Source organism: Sphaerodactylus townsendi, linkage group LG03 (genome assembly GCF_021028975.2).
Source record: "Sphaerodactylus townsendi isolate TG3544 linkage group LG03, MPM_Stown_v2.3, whole genome shotgun sequence".
NCBI classification, from domain to species: domain Eukaryota; kingdom Metazoa; phylum Chordata; class Lepidosauria; order Squamata; family Sphaerodactylidae; genus Sphaerodactylus; species Sphaerodactylus townsendi.
The window spans coordinates 129286973-129304288 of NC_059427.1; the positions used below are offsets into that span (position 1 = coordinate 129286973).

Here is a 17316-nt window from a genome sequence, read left to right on the forward strand (position 1 = left end):
ATACGCTGCCTGACAGTATACTGTATCCTGTTACAGTCAAAATAGCAAGAAGAGGAAGCTGCAGTCAAATAAATTAGACCCCATAGTCTGCAAGGAAATGCATTCGGTTCATATCTCCCCAGCATCACAGAGTGCCCTTGGGAAGGAAGGGTAAGCATTGCGAATTCCCCAGAGCAGCCAGCTGTGCCATATTCCACAGACTGCTCCCCTGCTGGCACAAATCTTTCCAAGAGCTGCCAGGCTTGTAAGCGGCAACAGTGAGCTGTATGGCCTTTCTATGTTCCCACCTGGGTCATTTCCCGTCCTGAGCTCACAGCAGAGAATTGGGGGGGGGGGGAACAGTAGGAGAGGGAATAATTTCATCCACTTCCTTCTCCAATTGTCATCCATATGTATTGAAAAGCTGATAAATGGCAGCTCAATTTTATCCTGGCATGGTGCCCCACAGGGAGCCTCCAACCAGACACAACACCATTTCAAACTCTCCACAGAAACCACAATTTGCTTTCAAGCAGGAGAAATAAAGCCCCGTGGCCTTGCTGAAGACATGCCTCTCTGGCCACAGGTGTTGCCTGACACCTTTGGTCCTTGGAGCAGCCACCCGCAGCCTACAAAGACCTAGTTACAGAGATCTGCTAACTATCCCAATAATGCAAAGACAAGATTTTCACCTAAAGATTCCCACCTCCTTCCCAGTTTCGTTAGGTTTTTTTTTTACTGTGGAGAGTGGAAGAAAATAGAGAACACTTATTATTTTTAAAAAAGTTTTAAAGCTATTTTAAAAACATTTTATTTTCTGCAGCTCTCATTCAACACAAGTGACTCTGGGAGGGGAGGGGAGAAAGCAATATCTGAACAGTTTTAACCCTGAAATCAATTGGAAAAGAGACAGTGGAACTTATTTTTTTAAAGTTTTAAAGCTATTCTAATTTTTTTTTTATTTTCTGCAGCTCTCATTCAACACAGGTGATTCTGGAAGGGGAGGGGAGAAAGTGGTATCTGAACAGATATATGACTCTCAGGCTTATGAACGTATAAACTTGCAGCATAATAGGAAAGTAGATTAAGGCCACTGCTAACTACAAATTGCTTTGCGTCCACAAGAACTCTCTATTTGGAACAAAATGGGTACGTTAGGAAACAGCCAAATAAGCATAGTTTTGAAATGAAATGTTTTCCCCAGGACATACATGCTACATTAAAATTGATACCGATGTCTAGGAAGTGGAACATATTCTCTACACCTATCTATACTATGACATTTTTAGCAGGACTTGGCACAACCCACAGATGATATAGGAGACTTGGAAAGCAATGGACATTTCAGGATATTGTCTGGGTTATGCCGGCTGGCAAAGGTACAACCTGCACATCCCCTGTTCCCTAGCCCACATGATCTCATTTTCTTTCATCTCTCCAAAGGATCTCTACAGCCACGATCCCTAGAAACTTTTAATTTGTAATTTTAATCATTCATACTAAGCTACACTTAGTGCAAATTGTGTGGCATGACTGAGGTAAATTTCAAGCCATGATATATAATGACCCTAATCTTGTTGGATGCATTAGGGTTCACCTGAAGTGGTGTCACACAATATTTCGGCACCTGTGTACACGTCTTGCCCACAATGGCTAGAAGCTTTCCTCCCTGCAGCTAAGCACAGATATCAAACAGAAAGTACAACACAACCATAGATTGCACGAGCATTTCCTCTGTTTCTGTGTGGTTTGATGTAACATTGCTCTTCCTCCCGCCCCGAAGACCTCATCAGGAGCTGTTTCTGACACAGTCTAACAAGACGACCGTGATTTTCAGCTGCACACTCACATCCTTTTTTAATGGAAAATCTCTCCTCACTAAAACTACTGATGGTAAAGACTCCGAGCTGCTGTCAGATGATAACTGAAAGATTCAGCCTCTTCAGAATTTTCAGTGGGTGGATATGCTTTTCATTTAATTACAGTGCAGATGACTTAATCTGATACAGTCTTCGGCGCTAGAAAACCCTAAAGCCTGCCATCAGAAGCATTTTTAAGATGGCGTCAGTGAATTATTAAAGCATCCTTCAGCCATAAGCATGAGGTTGTGTCTGGGTTTCCAAGCATCTCAATTCATAAACTGCATGCTCTAGCACACATTAACAACAGGAGCACAGAAAGTGAGCATGGTGTCGTAGCTTGAGAGCCAGAGCACATCCAAGGAGACCTGGGTTCAAATTCACATTCTCCCATTAAGTTGCCTCAAAGATTTTGGACCAGTCATTCTCTCTCAACCAAGCCTACTTCTCAGGGTTGTCAGGAGAATAAAATGGGGTGGGGTGGAAGACTATGTCTGCCAGCTTGAGCTCTTTGGAGGAAAGTTGCCGTAAAAATCCACATTAAATGAAATACAGCTCCTATCAGTCACCTAACAAAAAGGTCAATGTATTTTAAATGTGTTTGTCTTTAACAGATGAGATGAAACAGAATTCATGTCCCAAAGACAACACGTGAAAAGGGGCATGAAAAATCTCATGCAAGGACTGGGTGACACTGTGTAGTAGTGCACTGCCGACCCAGCAGCACCGTAGTAGAACGTTGGTCCCCCACCCACCGACCTCCAGCCTCCCGTTCTCCCGGAGACTCCCCCCCAGTCTTCCCTCCTACACGCCCCCGATAGAGTAACAATAAAAGGTGCCAGGAACCGGCAGACGGGAGACTCGCTAGGAACACGGACCTCCGGTCTCCCGCTGCTGGCGATCTCCACCAGATGTTATCTCCGCGTCTCGTCTCGTTCTTACGCTGACCGCGTGGGTCGACTACACACTGAAGGCATACTGATCTGGAAACACACAAGGAGTTTTTGGATAAAAGGTTTACTTATTTGAAATAATGTTTTATTTCGCCAACAAAAAATTACAGGAAAGGAAAGATTAAAAGAATAAAAAATAAGTAAACATAGACAACAATACAATTAAAAACTATTATATCAGACAAACTACATAAAAATAAAGGAACTGGGAAAATAGGAAGGAAGGAAGAAGGGAGGAAAAAGGGAGGGGGAGGGCTACTTCTGGAAGCTCACAGCTCACATAGGCCCCTTCCACACATGCAGAATAATGAACTTTCAATGCACTTTGAAGCTGGATTTTACTGTGCGGAACAGCAAAATCCACTTTCAAACAATTGTGAAAGTGGATTGAATCTGCATCATTCTGTGTGTGCGGAAGGGGCCACCACAGACTTGCTGATCCTAGGTTTTCTCAGAACTAGTGGTTCTATATCAAACCTTTTCTAGTTCACCTGTTGAATTTAAGATCCCCAGTATCTGAGGAGGTGAGATCAGAGAGAAACTCGCTCTACAAGCCAGCAAAAATTGCTCCTTTCAGCAAGAATGGTTAGGAGCACTCAGTGGCTCAACTGGATGAAATGCCATTTTTCTTGGAAGTCCCTGAATAAAAGGTTTAGACGTACAGATGTTTTCACATTAAAGATCCGCTCCTTTTTCGCTTCACTACAACTGTACTGAGTACATGAGCCAAACAGAAGAAGTAGCAGTGCCAAGTTAAGTGGGTAAGCACTGCTACAATTGCAAAGTCTCTAAGCCTTGATTGCCAGACAGTCCAGTACATCTGCACTGGAGTGCAACAGAAGCCAAATTTTAATTTGGCAGTCCTTCATTATTTGCTCTGGGAAAGGCCTTCAAGCTGGCTTCTTTTATTTTTTTGTTGTGATTTCACAGATCAAATGTTTCCATTTATCACTACCATGTTTGGGGGGGGGGGGCAGGACTAGAAACTGATACAACGCATGATGCTATTTGGAGTACCTGGTATTCCTCTGAACTCAAGAAATAGCTAAAAGTACACACTATTCCTCTGAACTCAAGAAATAGCTAAAAGTACACACACACACGCACAAATATATAGTAAGTATAACATTAATCCAAGAAAACATTAGTCCTTTCTTCTGCAAACAGAGCTTCAAGAATAAACAGCAGTTTCCCCACATAGGCATTATGTAAACAACTCAGTGGAGAGACAAGGATCCCCACTTTCAACTTGCAAATAGTCTGCACTACCTTAAGCAACAATTAGAATCAGAACTGAATATACAAAGAATATCTTGTAAATGGCTACTTAAGAGGTGAACCACCTTATGGCCCCATACTCATTTCAGCCCAAACAGATCCAAATCACGCTGTAAGAAATAGTAATTTATAGTGGGAAGCAACATATTACAGCCTCATACCAATGGCACAGGGTTGTCCCAAAGGCAGGTACATGGAGGGGTACACTTTCCAATGGGTATCAGAACTGAGTGGGTATCAGAACTGAGCAGCGTGGCCCATATTGTAAATGACTGGCTGTTACTACCTGAAAGTTATACCCTGTGCCTGAGAAGAAGTGAAACAGGAAATTCTCTCTAAAGAATTGATGAGGCTCCCTCAATTTCTTCAGCCAGACAGCAAACTTCAAAACAGATTTATAGTAAAATTAAGGAATGATTTATCGAGACTGAAAAACTGAGCAAGTGGAACGACGAGTAAAGATACTCAGAGAGACAGGGGCAAAGAACCTAAATGTAGGGAGAAACAATCCAGCACAGACAGGTTTAAAGATCCCTCCCCTCCCAACAAAAGCCTCTTTCTCCCTTTGCCCGGATCATCACCTCTCATCCCCATCCGCTGCCCAATACTTCTAAACATGGAACTCACCACTTTCAAAAGTTTTCCTGGGGAAGGGACTCCATAACACAAACATGCATGCAGCATATTGGAGACATGACTGACTCAGGTGTAGGTTTAATGGAGGGAGGGGGGCTTCCTGCCCCTGCCTGTACTAAAAAGGAATCCTCTTTATCTCTGAGTGACTTCACCTCACCATTCTGCTACTCTTCTCAGAGTATCTGCAAAGAAGAGGATATGGTGCCCTCGCCCTTTACGCAGGTACAGAAAGAGTAGGTTCGACAAAACCCAGGCACCACGGGGCCTAGAAATTTTGTTGCGGCGTCTAGTATTTTCAGCAGTCATTGTAAATGGCTCTTGGTGATTCTCAATAAACACAAAGTTAATTTAGGTGTTGGAACAGAGGTTAACTTTTTGTGCTTGACAATTAAGAATTATCCCATATTTATTTATAATGCTGTAATACTTTTTTTATAGTTCTTTTTTAATGACAATATGTGAAGAGTTTAAAATTAGGTTTTGTGATAGCACTAATTTGAAAGTGCTGTCATTAAAATACAAACCCCTGAAGGCTAAACAATAAATCTGGCTCCGAATTTTTTGGAGTGGCTCATAAAATAAAAAATTGTCAAGGCCTGCACTAACAGCAAGTCCACCCAAAAAGCAGGGGAGGGGAGAATAGTGGTTCTACAGGGGCTCAGAATGCGGGGTTTGCAACTCACATGACCCATATTTATTTATATAAGTGATTTCTATACTGCCTCATCTTAGTCCAGTGGTGGCAAACTTATGGCACGGGTGCCAGAGGTGGCACTCAGACCCCGCTCTGTGGGCATGCGTGCACAGAGTTCGTCATGTGATAATAGGAAGAACAAAAGCGTGATGCTTTACCTGGGAGTAAGCTCGGTTGCTGGCAATGGGGTTTGCTTCTGAGTAAACCCTCCTAGGGTCGTGATTCACCCGTAAGAAGCATTGCAGTGTCTTCAAAGCAAAGTCACTGAGTACCACCAAGCTTACTCCCGAGCAACGCGCACTTTGAAGCCAACTGTTTTTTCTATACTAAAATCTCAGTATTCAGGTTAAATTGCCACGTTGGCACTTTGCGATAAATAAGTGGGTTTTGGGTTGTAGTTTGGGCACTCGGTCTCAAAAAGGTTCGCTATCACTGTCTTAGTCCATAGGCTAAAGACCACTGCTATAGGAAGTCCAGTTATTTATGTTTTCCCAGAACTGGAATATCTGGACCAAAGATGTTTATGACAGCAAGGCTAAGCTGGTCTAATTAGGAATAGGTTTCATGTTACTTAGTGAGGCTTACTGCCAGGATAGTGCCTTTAGAATTGCCACCTGTGGTTGTTCTGCAAATGATTAACATTACCCCTCATATATCATGGCTATCCACATTTCCTAAGTGGACTTTTTCATGGCCTCCATTCCCAGGCAGAGGTAATTTTCCACTTTCGTCACTTGTTCAGTTTCTCCTCTAAGATATGGGGAGACCATGCATGCTTTGTTCTGCTTTGTTCTGCCTAACAGTTCTGCCTTTTGTTCTGCCTAACAGCAATGTTGTTTTCAGAAGCATTCACGCAACATTGTCCTGCTTTTATATGTTGCCGTGTGCCCGCCCACCAGCCTTGCTGAAATCTGTTGCAAACCTGGTGGGTTTTTTTGAAATATCACCATCAAAGCACCTTTAGATAACATGTGAATGGTTGGCAAGGCTTGCATTTTGCAGGTCCCATCCACATCAGTGTAAATTCCTTGACACAGTCCTCACATCTGCCTCTATATACCCAGCAGACCAATTGGCCATGCTGATAGGGGCTGATGGGAATTGTAGTTCCTGAACATCTGGAGAGCCGCAGGTTCCCTACCTCTGATCTAGATAAAACCAAAGCTTTTGAAAAAGCTGCACAAGCATTGTTAAAGGTAGCCACAAACAACAGGCATATCCAATAACCCTTGCTAGTGCTGGGAAATCAATTTAAATTTCTGGTGGCCCAATTAAATTACTTAAAGCACAAAAGACCAGAAAACAAAATTTTAAACCCAGACAACACCATTTCTTGGTGTTTGTGTGCCATCAAGTCACAGCTGGCTTAAGGCAACCCTCTAGAGAAGTGGTGGCCAACCTATGGTGCTCCAGATGTTCATGGACTGCAATTCCCATCAGCCCCTGCCAGCAAGGCCAATTGGCCAGTGAAACTCTTAAACAGGGCGCGACGGTGGATGTAGTCCATGAACATCAGGCCGGGTTGGCCACGCCTATCTAAGAGTTTTTCAGGAAAGAGATGTTTGGAGGTGGTTTGCCACTGTCTGCCACTGCATGAAAGAACCATTGACTAGCCCAAGGTCACCCAGCTGGCTTCATGTGGGGAATCAAACCTGGTTCTCCAGATTAGAGTTCACTGCTCTTAACCATGCTGGCTCTTGCACTGTTTCTACCTTTATTGAAATACTTTATACATAGGTTGATGTTCTCAGATTATAATACTGAAGCAGGTTTATTTTTCCCATTTACCACATCACTAAAAACAGAAGGCTTACTAGGCTACTAGCTGGCTATAAACTCAGCATTCTGAAAGAAACTGACTTTCCTGCTTTAACTCTCCCAGTGTCTCACATTTGAGTAGTCAATGGGGAGGTCATACAAAATTCAGACAGTTCAACTAAAACCCTTAGGGAAAGAGGGAGTGTTTGTTTTGTTGTTCTCCTGACCCACATACAAAGACCGTGTCTGGACCTGCAATCAGTTTGACTGCAATGTCTTGCAGCTATATCTTGGAACCAAATGTCATATAAAGCCTCATGGCTGGCAGTCACTTGCCTTAAGTCAGTAGGTGTTCAGAGTTTTGCCGAGTTACCTTAATTTGATTCCATTTCCTTCAAGGCTCAAAGAAGGCAATTTCAGATTCACAGAAACTGCCACAAAACCACATCCGTAACTTTCAGCAAGTCAATTATGACTGGCAACCTGTTCCTAGTGGTAGTGTATGTTCTGAAGCCGTAGAAGCCACAGTTGTGTCCATCCAGGTCTAAGCACCCAAGACACAGGGCTCAGAGCCAAGGAGCTTCCGTGCGTGCATGTGTGTGTGTGCATGCACGAGTAGTGGGGGCAGTTCCCCCTTCAGCTGCAGAACCTTTCTCCACACTGAATGCTACTACTCAGGAGGACTCCAACTTTCAAAGCAGCTTTTGAAGAGACATGATGAGTTGTGATCAGCTTACACCACCCTGAAAACTCAATTTACAACCTGATCGGATCCAGTGGTGTATTTGCCTTGGAACAAGGGGTATCCCTTGTCCCCGGACGCCACTCTTCCAGTCGCGTGGGGGATGCAAAAATGGCCCCCCCACATGACCAGGAAGATGGCAGCAGGGGGCGGAGCCTGGTGCCCTCAACCCTGCTCATGTTGATGACGCCATGGGCGGGGTCGAGGGCACTCAAAGACGACAAGGCAGCAGGACTTTTATAAGCACTGAGGCTGGGGTGGTGGGGAGGCCGGCCCCCAGGTGGAGGGGGAGGGGCACTAAGAGACATTTTGTCTCTGGGCACCATTTACCCCGGTATGCCTCTGTTTGGATCAATCCAATTCTGCAGACTAAAAGGATAGAAGGAAATGTGTGAGAAATTTCTTGCTTTAGTCCAGTGGTTCTCAACCTTCCTAATGCCATGACCCTTTAATACAGTTCCTCATGTTGTGGTGACCCCCAACCATAAAATTGGTATATATAAAATATAAAAAGACTGTTTTCTGATGGTCTTAAGCGACCCCTGTGAAAGGGTCGTTTGATCCCCAAAGGGGTCGCGACCCCCAGGTTGAGAACCACTGCTTTCGTCCAATTCAGTTCAATAGCCATATTATTATAAAGGTCATTAGAAAACCCAAAATCTACATCCTACAGGTCAAGATTAAAACCTCCCCATGCTTCCTTTTCGAAACTGAAAACTCTGTTCAATTCCATTAGTTTGCCTGCTTAGCACACCAACAACAGATTGGCGGCAGTTATGTCTGCATAAGTGCTGTTTCCCACCACTTTGACTCTTCCCCCTCCAGATCTGTTGATACCATTACCTACTTTTGCTGTCTGCAGTGCTAGCTCACAGCATATCAAAGATGTGCATGTCTCAGCCACATGGGGAATTACTCAAAGCCCTGAATTCAATTAGCCCAGTTTGGACTCAGCATGCCTGCCGGCATAATTAGAAAACTTTCACCCACAAACCAATCTCCAGTGGATTCAAGATTTTGAAATGGGCAAACAGGGGTGGCAGGGATCAAATTACACATGGGAACTTATTACGATGATAGTACCATGGTCACACACAGCCATTTATCAGGTAGCAGCTGACAAATGTACCATACAAAATATGATCTAACAGATGTGATTTTAAATCTGGGTTGCCAATAGCCACAAGAAAAATTGTTTTAGGGAGGGGGCAGGTTATAACCAATTTCCACAAGGATTTTCCTGATGTCAATCTGGAAAATTTGAAAATTGATTCACTCTGCTATGGAAAGAGGGCGCTTCTTAACATTTTGCACTTGAGAGCCTATATTGTAGTACAAAATAATCTGCCCCTGACATGCAAGAAGGGTGCCTCCATGTGCAGATGTGTATTTTAACCTTTAAAATAACATGAATATAAGTGGGAAAAGACTGGGCATTAGTCTAGACTTGCATGTCTCTTAGATGAGAAAAGTAACAATTTCCTATCTTTCAGAGTATGAATCCATCGTCGTTGTCAGCTGGATATGAACGCCTCAGCACTAGGAAACAGCCTGGATATCCAGATGCAGAAAAGGAAACAAGTGAATGTCAAGGCAAGCCATCTGAAGAGAGGTTTTGTAACATTCAGCAGAAATAACAGAGGCTCTAGAATGGCTAACAATTGCAAAGTAATTGCAAACCCAGTTCTGAAGGCAGAGAGCACACTGTATTGCCTGCTAGTTTAATTTAGACAAGGTCAGAGATTTCAGTAATATTTTGATATAAACTGTTAGATGTTCAGGTTGCAAAACTACATACATCAACAGTTCAGCCCATTTTAGTTTTTATATGCACATTTTAGTGTTTAATCAATAAAATCTATTACTTTGCATCATTACAACTTGAATAAACATCTAAAACTGCACTGAAAATCCTGAGCAATGTGACATGTATTGAGAGGGGAGTATTATGATAGGAAGTGCTGACATTTTAAACTGGGAAGAGTTTTTTTTTCCAGATGTGGAAAGGCAGTTTTTACCACAGTGATAAAAGCTGCCTAGGTAAATTCTATACTGTGCCTGTCTTCAGAGGTTAAAAGGACACTGTTTATTAACCAAACTAGGTTAAAAAGATAGTAGTTTGTAGGCTTTACAAATCTCCAATTCAAACAGGAAGAAGGGGAATGGAGGCCTGGGTCTAAGGAGTCCAAGATCCAGGATTGGCAAATGCCACTTAAATAGAGAATATATGTGCCAAGTGTCACTATATTTGTGGACACTGCCACCAAACTGCAGCCAATTTATGACAATCCTGCATGGTTTTCAAAGAAAGAGACATTCCAAGGTTGTTTGCCATTGCCTGTCTCTGCATAGCATCCCTGAATTTCCTTGGTGGTCTCCCCGCTAAGTACTAACCAGGGACAACCTTTCTTAGCAGACAAGATCTGATGAGACCAGTCTAGCCTGCACCATCCAGATCTTATCACTTACAGGCATGAAATTACCTCAACAAAATTAGGGAGACTCATCACTTACATTTGTAGTGATCCATATTGTTTACTTTGGGGTGTTCACAGTTTATTCTTTCTTTCATGGCCTTTTGACCCCATCCTTCACAGTTTTGTTTCATGTGGTATGTTTGGTTTCCTACGGCTAAAACTGCATAACCCTTAGGACATCCTGATGGGAGAGGTGAAACAGGGATGAACAAGCCTCAGACAATATTCAAGTACTACCATATATGAGATCTAAGGGCCACTGCGGCACCTGGCGTGAGAAGAAAAGGGCAGCATATTTCATACAGAATCAGCAAGCAGAACATCTGCCGGAACATGCCTTACCAGCCACTGTTTACCCACAGCTAATGGGCAGTAACTTATGGTCATCTACTACATGTCCCACTTTAAAATAATACATGCACCTTGTGTGCGAGATAGATTAATCCAGTGGAAGGCCAGAAATATATACATACAATGCAGAAATCAATAAACAAAGATACATATACATTCCTTGTTGCAGGAACAAGAGAACGAACTCTTGTTTTCTGTCCATCATGTCTAGAGCATAACTAGGCCTCATCCTAGAACAGCTTTCATACAAAGCAATATACCTGTTGTTTAACTAGAGGAAGACTGTCTGGCAACAGGTCATGCTTATCAGATTCAAACCACCTGTTCCCCCCTCCCCCCGGTAATACAATCTGGGGATTCTTTACTTAGCACATCATATCTTTTCCCTCAATTCCTAGCCTTGTAAAAGACCTACACATTCTGTCTGATGTTAAAGAGATGTTTGATTAAGTACTGGTTTGCATCTGTTCAATTGGAGGTGCAGCATATACAAGCACTCAGGGCTTATACTGTCAATGGAATGTTCAGAACCTGAAGGGCTAATTTAGAACTCCATAGGATTGGCTGTGAGAAATGCACAACGTTATAAAACCTGAGGACACAGAGTTCTGAAAAGCGAAAGTGTTCTGTTGAAAGAGTGGACGGTAGCTCTGTTCTCTGGAAGCAAAGGGCTTGTTCAGAATGGGCTGTGCGTCTCTAAATTAAGTGCCAGGATGGGCAGAGTTCAGTAAAAGAATCTGTACCAGAGTTCCCGGAGTTCAACGTAACACAGTAACACCGATTAATCACACCAGTGGCTTGGTTATTTTTTTTTCTTTGTGGAGAACCTCACTCAGATATGAAGCAGTGAAGCTTCTGAGAGAAGGGGAGTTATATGGAGTGGATTGGAGCTTCCTCAAGGAGAGCGGCCATCCTTCTATAATAAGCACTGTGTGAGAGAGATCCTCTAAGGGAGAGTTTGTCTTAGTGTTCAAAGAACTCTGTGTGTATAGTACTTACCTGGGGGTAAAAAGTAAGATTTTTAGAAAAAGGGCTAGATAGTCAAATAGAACTCTAACAGCTATATTGAAGTAACATATTTATTTTGTCTAGTGTCAAAGTAATAGGATCATTGGGGGTAGGCACAAAGATAGTGTTCCGTCTATAAATTGTATCAACTGAAAAAGTTACTAAACAAAATTTTGTACATAGGAGCCTTTCTAAAACCTTTGTGCCTATATTCTTTTTCTACTTAATCCTGTGCTAGTTTAGTTCTTTTAAACTTTTTCCTGTAAATAAAATCTTTCAATTTCTGGTTTCAACTTAACAAACCTCTGGTGCCAATTCTTTATTTAGATGTGACAGAAAGACAACTGGTTATTTATGCCAATAAAGGTTACTGTGATTGTTACAACAGGTTATTTTAGTTTTCTTCCAGAGATATTACCCTACCTATCAGAAAAGTGCCCTTGGAAAAGCAGCTAAAGACTATTTAGATAGCTTCTTAGAAAAAATATATGTAGGAAAACTGAAAGAGAAATATGAACTCTTAAACATCCTCTCCATGTTACTAACATTTTTGTTCTGACAATTAAAAGTTGTTCAGTCAGAGCTGTTCTGTCAGTGAGAGATTTTGAAGAAAAAAATCCCTCAGGGCACTGGCAGTTGGTAGATGCTTGTGTGTGTGAGAGGCACTCACACACTCTCTCGCTCACTTACTGAGGAGACTAGGGGGTGTCTTGTTATAGGAGGCATTACATGTTTTCTTCTCCCCAGTAGGCTGAAGGTGAAACCCAATTCCACCTCCACTTAATTTCTTCCTGTGGCATTCAACACAGGAAGTAGAATGTGGCATTGAGAAGCAGGCTTCAAACATTTTTTCTACCCTATCTCTCCCCTGCCCAACATCCAGATTATTCAACAGTTCTAGAGAATTAAAAAAAGGTCACTATTCTGTGTCATGTTGGGAGGTCCTAATGAAAGAAAGACTTTGCTTTTGGACTATCAACTATTTATTTATAGTTATTATGTTTTTATCCTGTCCTTTCCAGGCTCAGGGCAGCTATAGGGAAAAATAAGTAAGGGGGGCAGGGGGAAAGAGAGGAAGGGAAGGGGAGGTCATTTAAGAGTACAGTTGCTGTTATCAACCATATACCTGGAAGAATATCTCTTGTCTTGCAGGCCCTGAGGAACTGTGCTAAACCGAGAGAGTTTAATCAAGCTGGGGCCAAGCCTAAAATAGCCCCAGCCTTTCTTGAGAACACCTGGATAAGTTTTGGGCGAAGAACCAACAGGAGATTGTGTTCCACAAATAACCATGTTCTTTGCGGGAAATAATAGGAGAGGCAGTCAACAAGATATGATGGTTCTAGATCAGTGATGGCGAAACTTTTCGAGACCGAGTGCCCAAATTGCAACCCAAAACCCACTTATTTATCGCAAAGTACCAACACGGCAATTTAACCTGAATACTGAGGTTTTCGTTTAGAACAGGGTAGGGAACCTGCGGCTCTCCAGATGTTCAGGAACTACAATTCCCATCAGCCCCTACCAGCATGGCCAATTGGCCATGCTGGCGAAGGCTTGATAGAACCAGACCCTGTTTATCTAGGCTGCCTGGATTCCTGGTGAAACAGTTGGCTCAGAGGTGTCGCGTTACTCTGGGTAAGTAACGGTTGGTGGTAGTCGCTGGCTTTGCTTTGGAAGCAACCAGCCACAGAAGTCTTCTTGGGTGAATCAAGAACCCTATAGGAGGGGTTTACTCAGAAGCAAGCCCGGCCAATGTCCAGCTTAACCAAGCTGGTAAAGGATTGCAGCTTTAGTTCTTTACTGCATGAAAATCAGTGGGGTTTTAACCGTAGCTTAGCTGGGGTTACCTACACTGCTTCCCCAAAACTAGGACTTAGGTTTAATGCTAATAATCGAGCCCAGTGGTCCAGGCCAGCCTAGATGTGTGGGAGGAGGGACTCTGTGCGTGCCCACAGAGAGGGCTCTGAGTGCCACCTCTGGCTCCTGTGCCATAGGTTCGCCACCACTGTTTTAGATCATTTAGGGCTTTAAAGATCAACCATGAACCTGACTACTTGACCTGGAGTTAGTGCAGCTGGCAAAGCACAGGCATTATATTGCCTTCCAAGGGGTTCCTGTAAGAACTCAGACTTCTGCATTCTGGACTATTTGATTCTTTTGGTTAATTTTCCAATAAATTGATGTGGAGATGTGTAATTGTAACTTCCCCTATGTTCCACATGCCTGAATTGAACCTATCTAGTGCAGGATTCACCTATAGGCTTGGCAGGCAGAAGCCTAGGAGCTCAAAATCCAGGGGGCCTCCAGCCAAGGCATATAATATTTTTGACACCATCATAGGCCTTTCTTACACATGGTGTCACAACACGCTGCAGTCTCTAAACAACCCTTCAGTAATTTTCCTTGTAATTTTCCTTCAGTAATTTTCCTTGTAAATGTTTTGCTTAAAACACTCTTCCATCATCCTCTAATCATGAAGTTTGGGGATTGGGAGGGGCTTTACAAGTGGAATAGCCCAGGGCCTCTTGGCTATACTAGCAAGGGCTGATGGGAATTGTAGTTCATAAACATCTGGAGTTTGACACCTGTGTGCTACAGATTTCTGAATTCTTTGAAATCAGATAGACTTTTTAGTTGTTATACAGCTTTGACTCAGGCTTTCACTCAGGGATTCATGTGTAAAGTTCATGTGAAAGGTCTGGTGCCCAAAATGGAGTATTAGCCCCTTCTTGAGATCAGTTCAGAGCTTTTGAAGTAAATCCAGCTCAGAACTAGGGATGGGAATTCTTCTCCCACACCAAATTTAAAATTCCCCTCCTGGCTGGAGACTGGTCCTTCTTTGACATTATCTCTCTCACTCAGCCAGCTCCCTCTGTTCTACATACACAGTTCTGGAGACAAACTAGCTCTGTTTTTTTTAAAACCTTCTTTCCCAAGATTTTTATTTTCCTATTTGATTAAACCCGATCCCTTTCCCAAATACTCTGCCAACACCAGAGGTTTCTATACAGACATCAAACATCTCTCAACCTTCCAGTTCCAACCAATAACCCTCTCAGTAGCTTTAAACTCCACCCACTCCCAGCATGTCATTCACACACAGGATCTGACAGGAATTAACCCTTCACTGTCAGAGTGTTTTTCCTGCCTCTGCATGCTCCTGAAATTGAGCTTTTGTACACCGTTTTCCTTAGGTCTATCACAGTTGTCAATTCACTGCCAGTTACAAATAAGTGGAGGTGAGGACAGAGCCTCCAATCGCCCAGTAAAACACATAAAATGGTAGGCTGTGATAACATGCAAGGAAGCCCCGGAACAAGACATTGAGTAAAAAGGTCAAGTTCTTAGTATTGCACATAATTTCTTGCTCAGAAAATCGCTTCGCCTCTCAGCTACATATGGAACCATCACTTTACAAGAACTCCTACAAATTCACTAAAGGCTCAAAGTGTTCACTGCTAAGGAATTGTTCCGATTTTATAAAAGCCTCTTTGGCAATCCTAGTTCTATCACCGCGTGCTCTCAGTTCCTACGTCTTGAAGCAGACGGGCCCAGCTTCCGGAATAAAAATTCAATCTTCTAATAGCAATAGGACAATTAACATTTTGCTTGACCTATACACTGCCTTTGATACCATGCAAAGTGGTAGTTCAGCAACTCCCTGCTACAGAATACAAACCCCTAATACATTGGACTAATAAAAACTCTTTCACAGCCATTAGAGAAGCAAAGCAGTGTCTAAGAACCAAAGATGACTCTGTTGCAAAATAGATTCCAAAATATAGAACTAATGGCATATCCAAAGCAAGCCACAAATTAACAGACAGGAGCGTTATTTACAAGCGTTATTTACAATCCCACACTGGGATTCAGCTCACTGAAAACTGGACAATGGTTTCTACCCTACCATACACCCAGATAAAATGCGTTCTGAGGATGGAGATAGCAGACAAAGGAGGGAATCTAGATACAGGAAGTCCATGGGAAAACACTCCCTTTACACGAACTAGAACAGATTGAAACACATCCTTTGGAAAAGTGTGATGCTGACACTAAAACCCAATTCTTTTAGATATTTACAAAGTTCAAATTACACAAATGTGTTCATTTTAATTTGCAATTCATATCACTTTTACTCCTCAGAAATCAGGGCTGTCTGGCAAACAGACCTTGTCATTAAAAAGCCTCCAATAGCTCCTCAATAGCAAGGGCAGACTGCTCAGGAACTTGGATGCCTTTAGGGTGGCCCGATCTTAGGACGCTCGATTTATCCCCTGATGTGCTGGGGGAAGGCTGGACCAGGGACAGCGGGACCAGAGGCATTGCAGCAGGTTTGAATTCTAGCAGGCAGGCGGTTTTATTTCTGGGTCCTGGAGGGCAGTGGTGTTTTTTTTTTTTAAATGGGAACAGATAGGGATGCTGGGGGAATAGGCTGCAAATCACGGCGAGCTTTTAGCAGCCCAGGGAAGCCATTTGGGGGAACAAAGGGGGCAGCGAGTTGCAGCCATGGTAGGGAAGGCATGCCCAGGAAAGGGATCCGGACCCGGCTTATCTCGGGAGGGTGGTCTTCTTAGTGGACATGCACGGCCCAGACGACCCTCCACCCCGCGAAGAGCAGAGCCAGCCCACCCTTCCCACAAGCTCCGGCGAGTGGGAGGGCTCGCCTGGGGGCGACGATGACGTGAGGCGCTGTAGGCAAGGTCAGCCCCACGCTGGAAGTAGGAGCGGGGGAGCCAGCTGCTACAAGGGAAACGTGGTCGGGGCGAGCGAAAAAGCGCACCTGTTGGTAGTCGGCGTCCTTCGGCCGGAAGGTGCTGGACACGGGCTGCAGGCTGAGGCTCAGGTGGGGGAGCCCGTGCAGCCAAGACGCCCACCAAGGCGCCATGTAATCGGCACGCGCCGCCAGCAACATCGCTCCCTCGTCCTCTCCCCGCAGCTGCAGCTGCCGGCAGCACCCGACCCGGCGGCGCGCGCACGCCCAGCTCCGGCGCGCCCCTGCCCGCCCACCCGAGACCTCTCGCCAACGCCCGCCCCTTCTGCTCTGGCAGCCGCCGGGGGAGGGGGGGGGGGTGATTGGAGAGCGAAGCCTTCCATCCCGATCCCACCCGTAGGTGCCTCCTGCAGGACGCTGGAGCGCTGTGCTGATTCTCGTGAATGGGCTTGCAATCATTGTCCCGCACGTCTCTACCACGAGGAGGTAGGTTTCCATCGGCCATAGCATACTAGGCATCTGAAGCATCTTTAAATATATATATATAATATTGCCTTTTTATAGCAGTGCACACTGGGAGAGACGTCAAAAGGAGACACCACACTATCTCCCGCCCTAGGGTCTCTGACTGATTCCATTCTCCCTTGCTCCCATCCTTACACATGAAGCTTTGTTTTGAATCATATTGGTCATCTAAGAGGGTCAATACGATACACTCGGACAGGCATTGTCTGTCCAGCATCTCAGATAAAGGGGGTTCACTGCACCTAGCATGTAAGGAAGATGAGGGCAGAGTTAAGCATGAGAGATGGTGGATCAGTATAATCCAACACTGGTTCACACAGTGGTCAACTGGTTGCTCTAGTGGGC

At 43.9% G+C, this 17316-nt stretch overlaps 1 protein-coding gene across 2 annotated transcripts in view; it reads right to left on the reverse strand.

The window, feature by feature from the left end:
* Positions 1-16732, reverse strand: part of TTYH2 (tweety family member 2) — a 71228-nt gene extending 54496 nt beyond the window's left edge. The window contains exon 1 of one of the 2 annotated variants that reach the window (XM_048490585.1): positions 16516-16732. In XM_048490585.1, the coding sequence (XP_048346542.1) occupies positions 16516-16647 (132 nt within the window). In that variant the 5' untranslated portion in view covers positions 16648-16732. The remainder of the gene's footprint in view (positions 1-16515) is intronic. The other variant, XM_048490584.1, reaches the window with a different exon arrangement.
* Between the last annotated feature and the right edge of the window lie 584 nt (positions 16733-17316).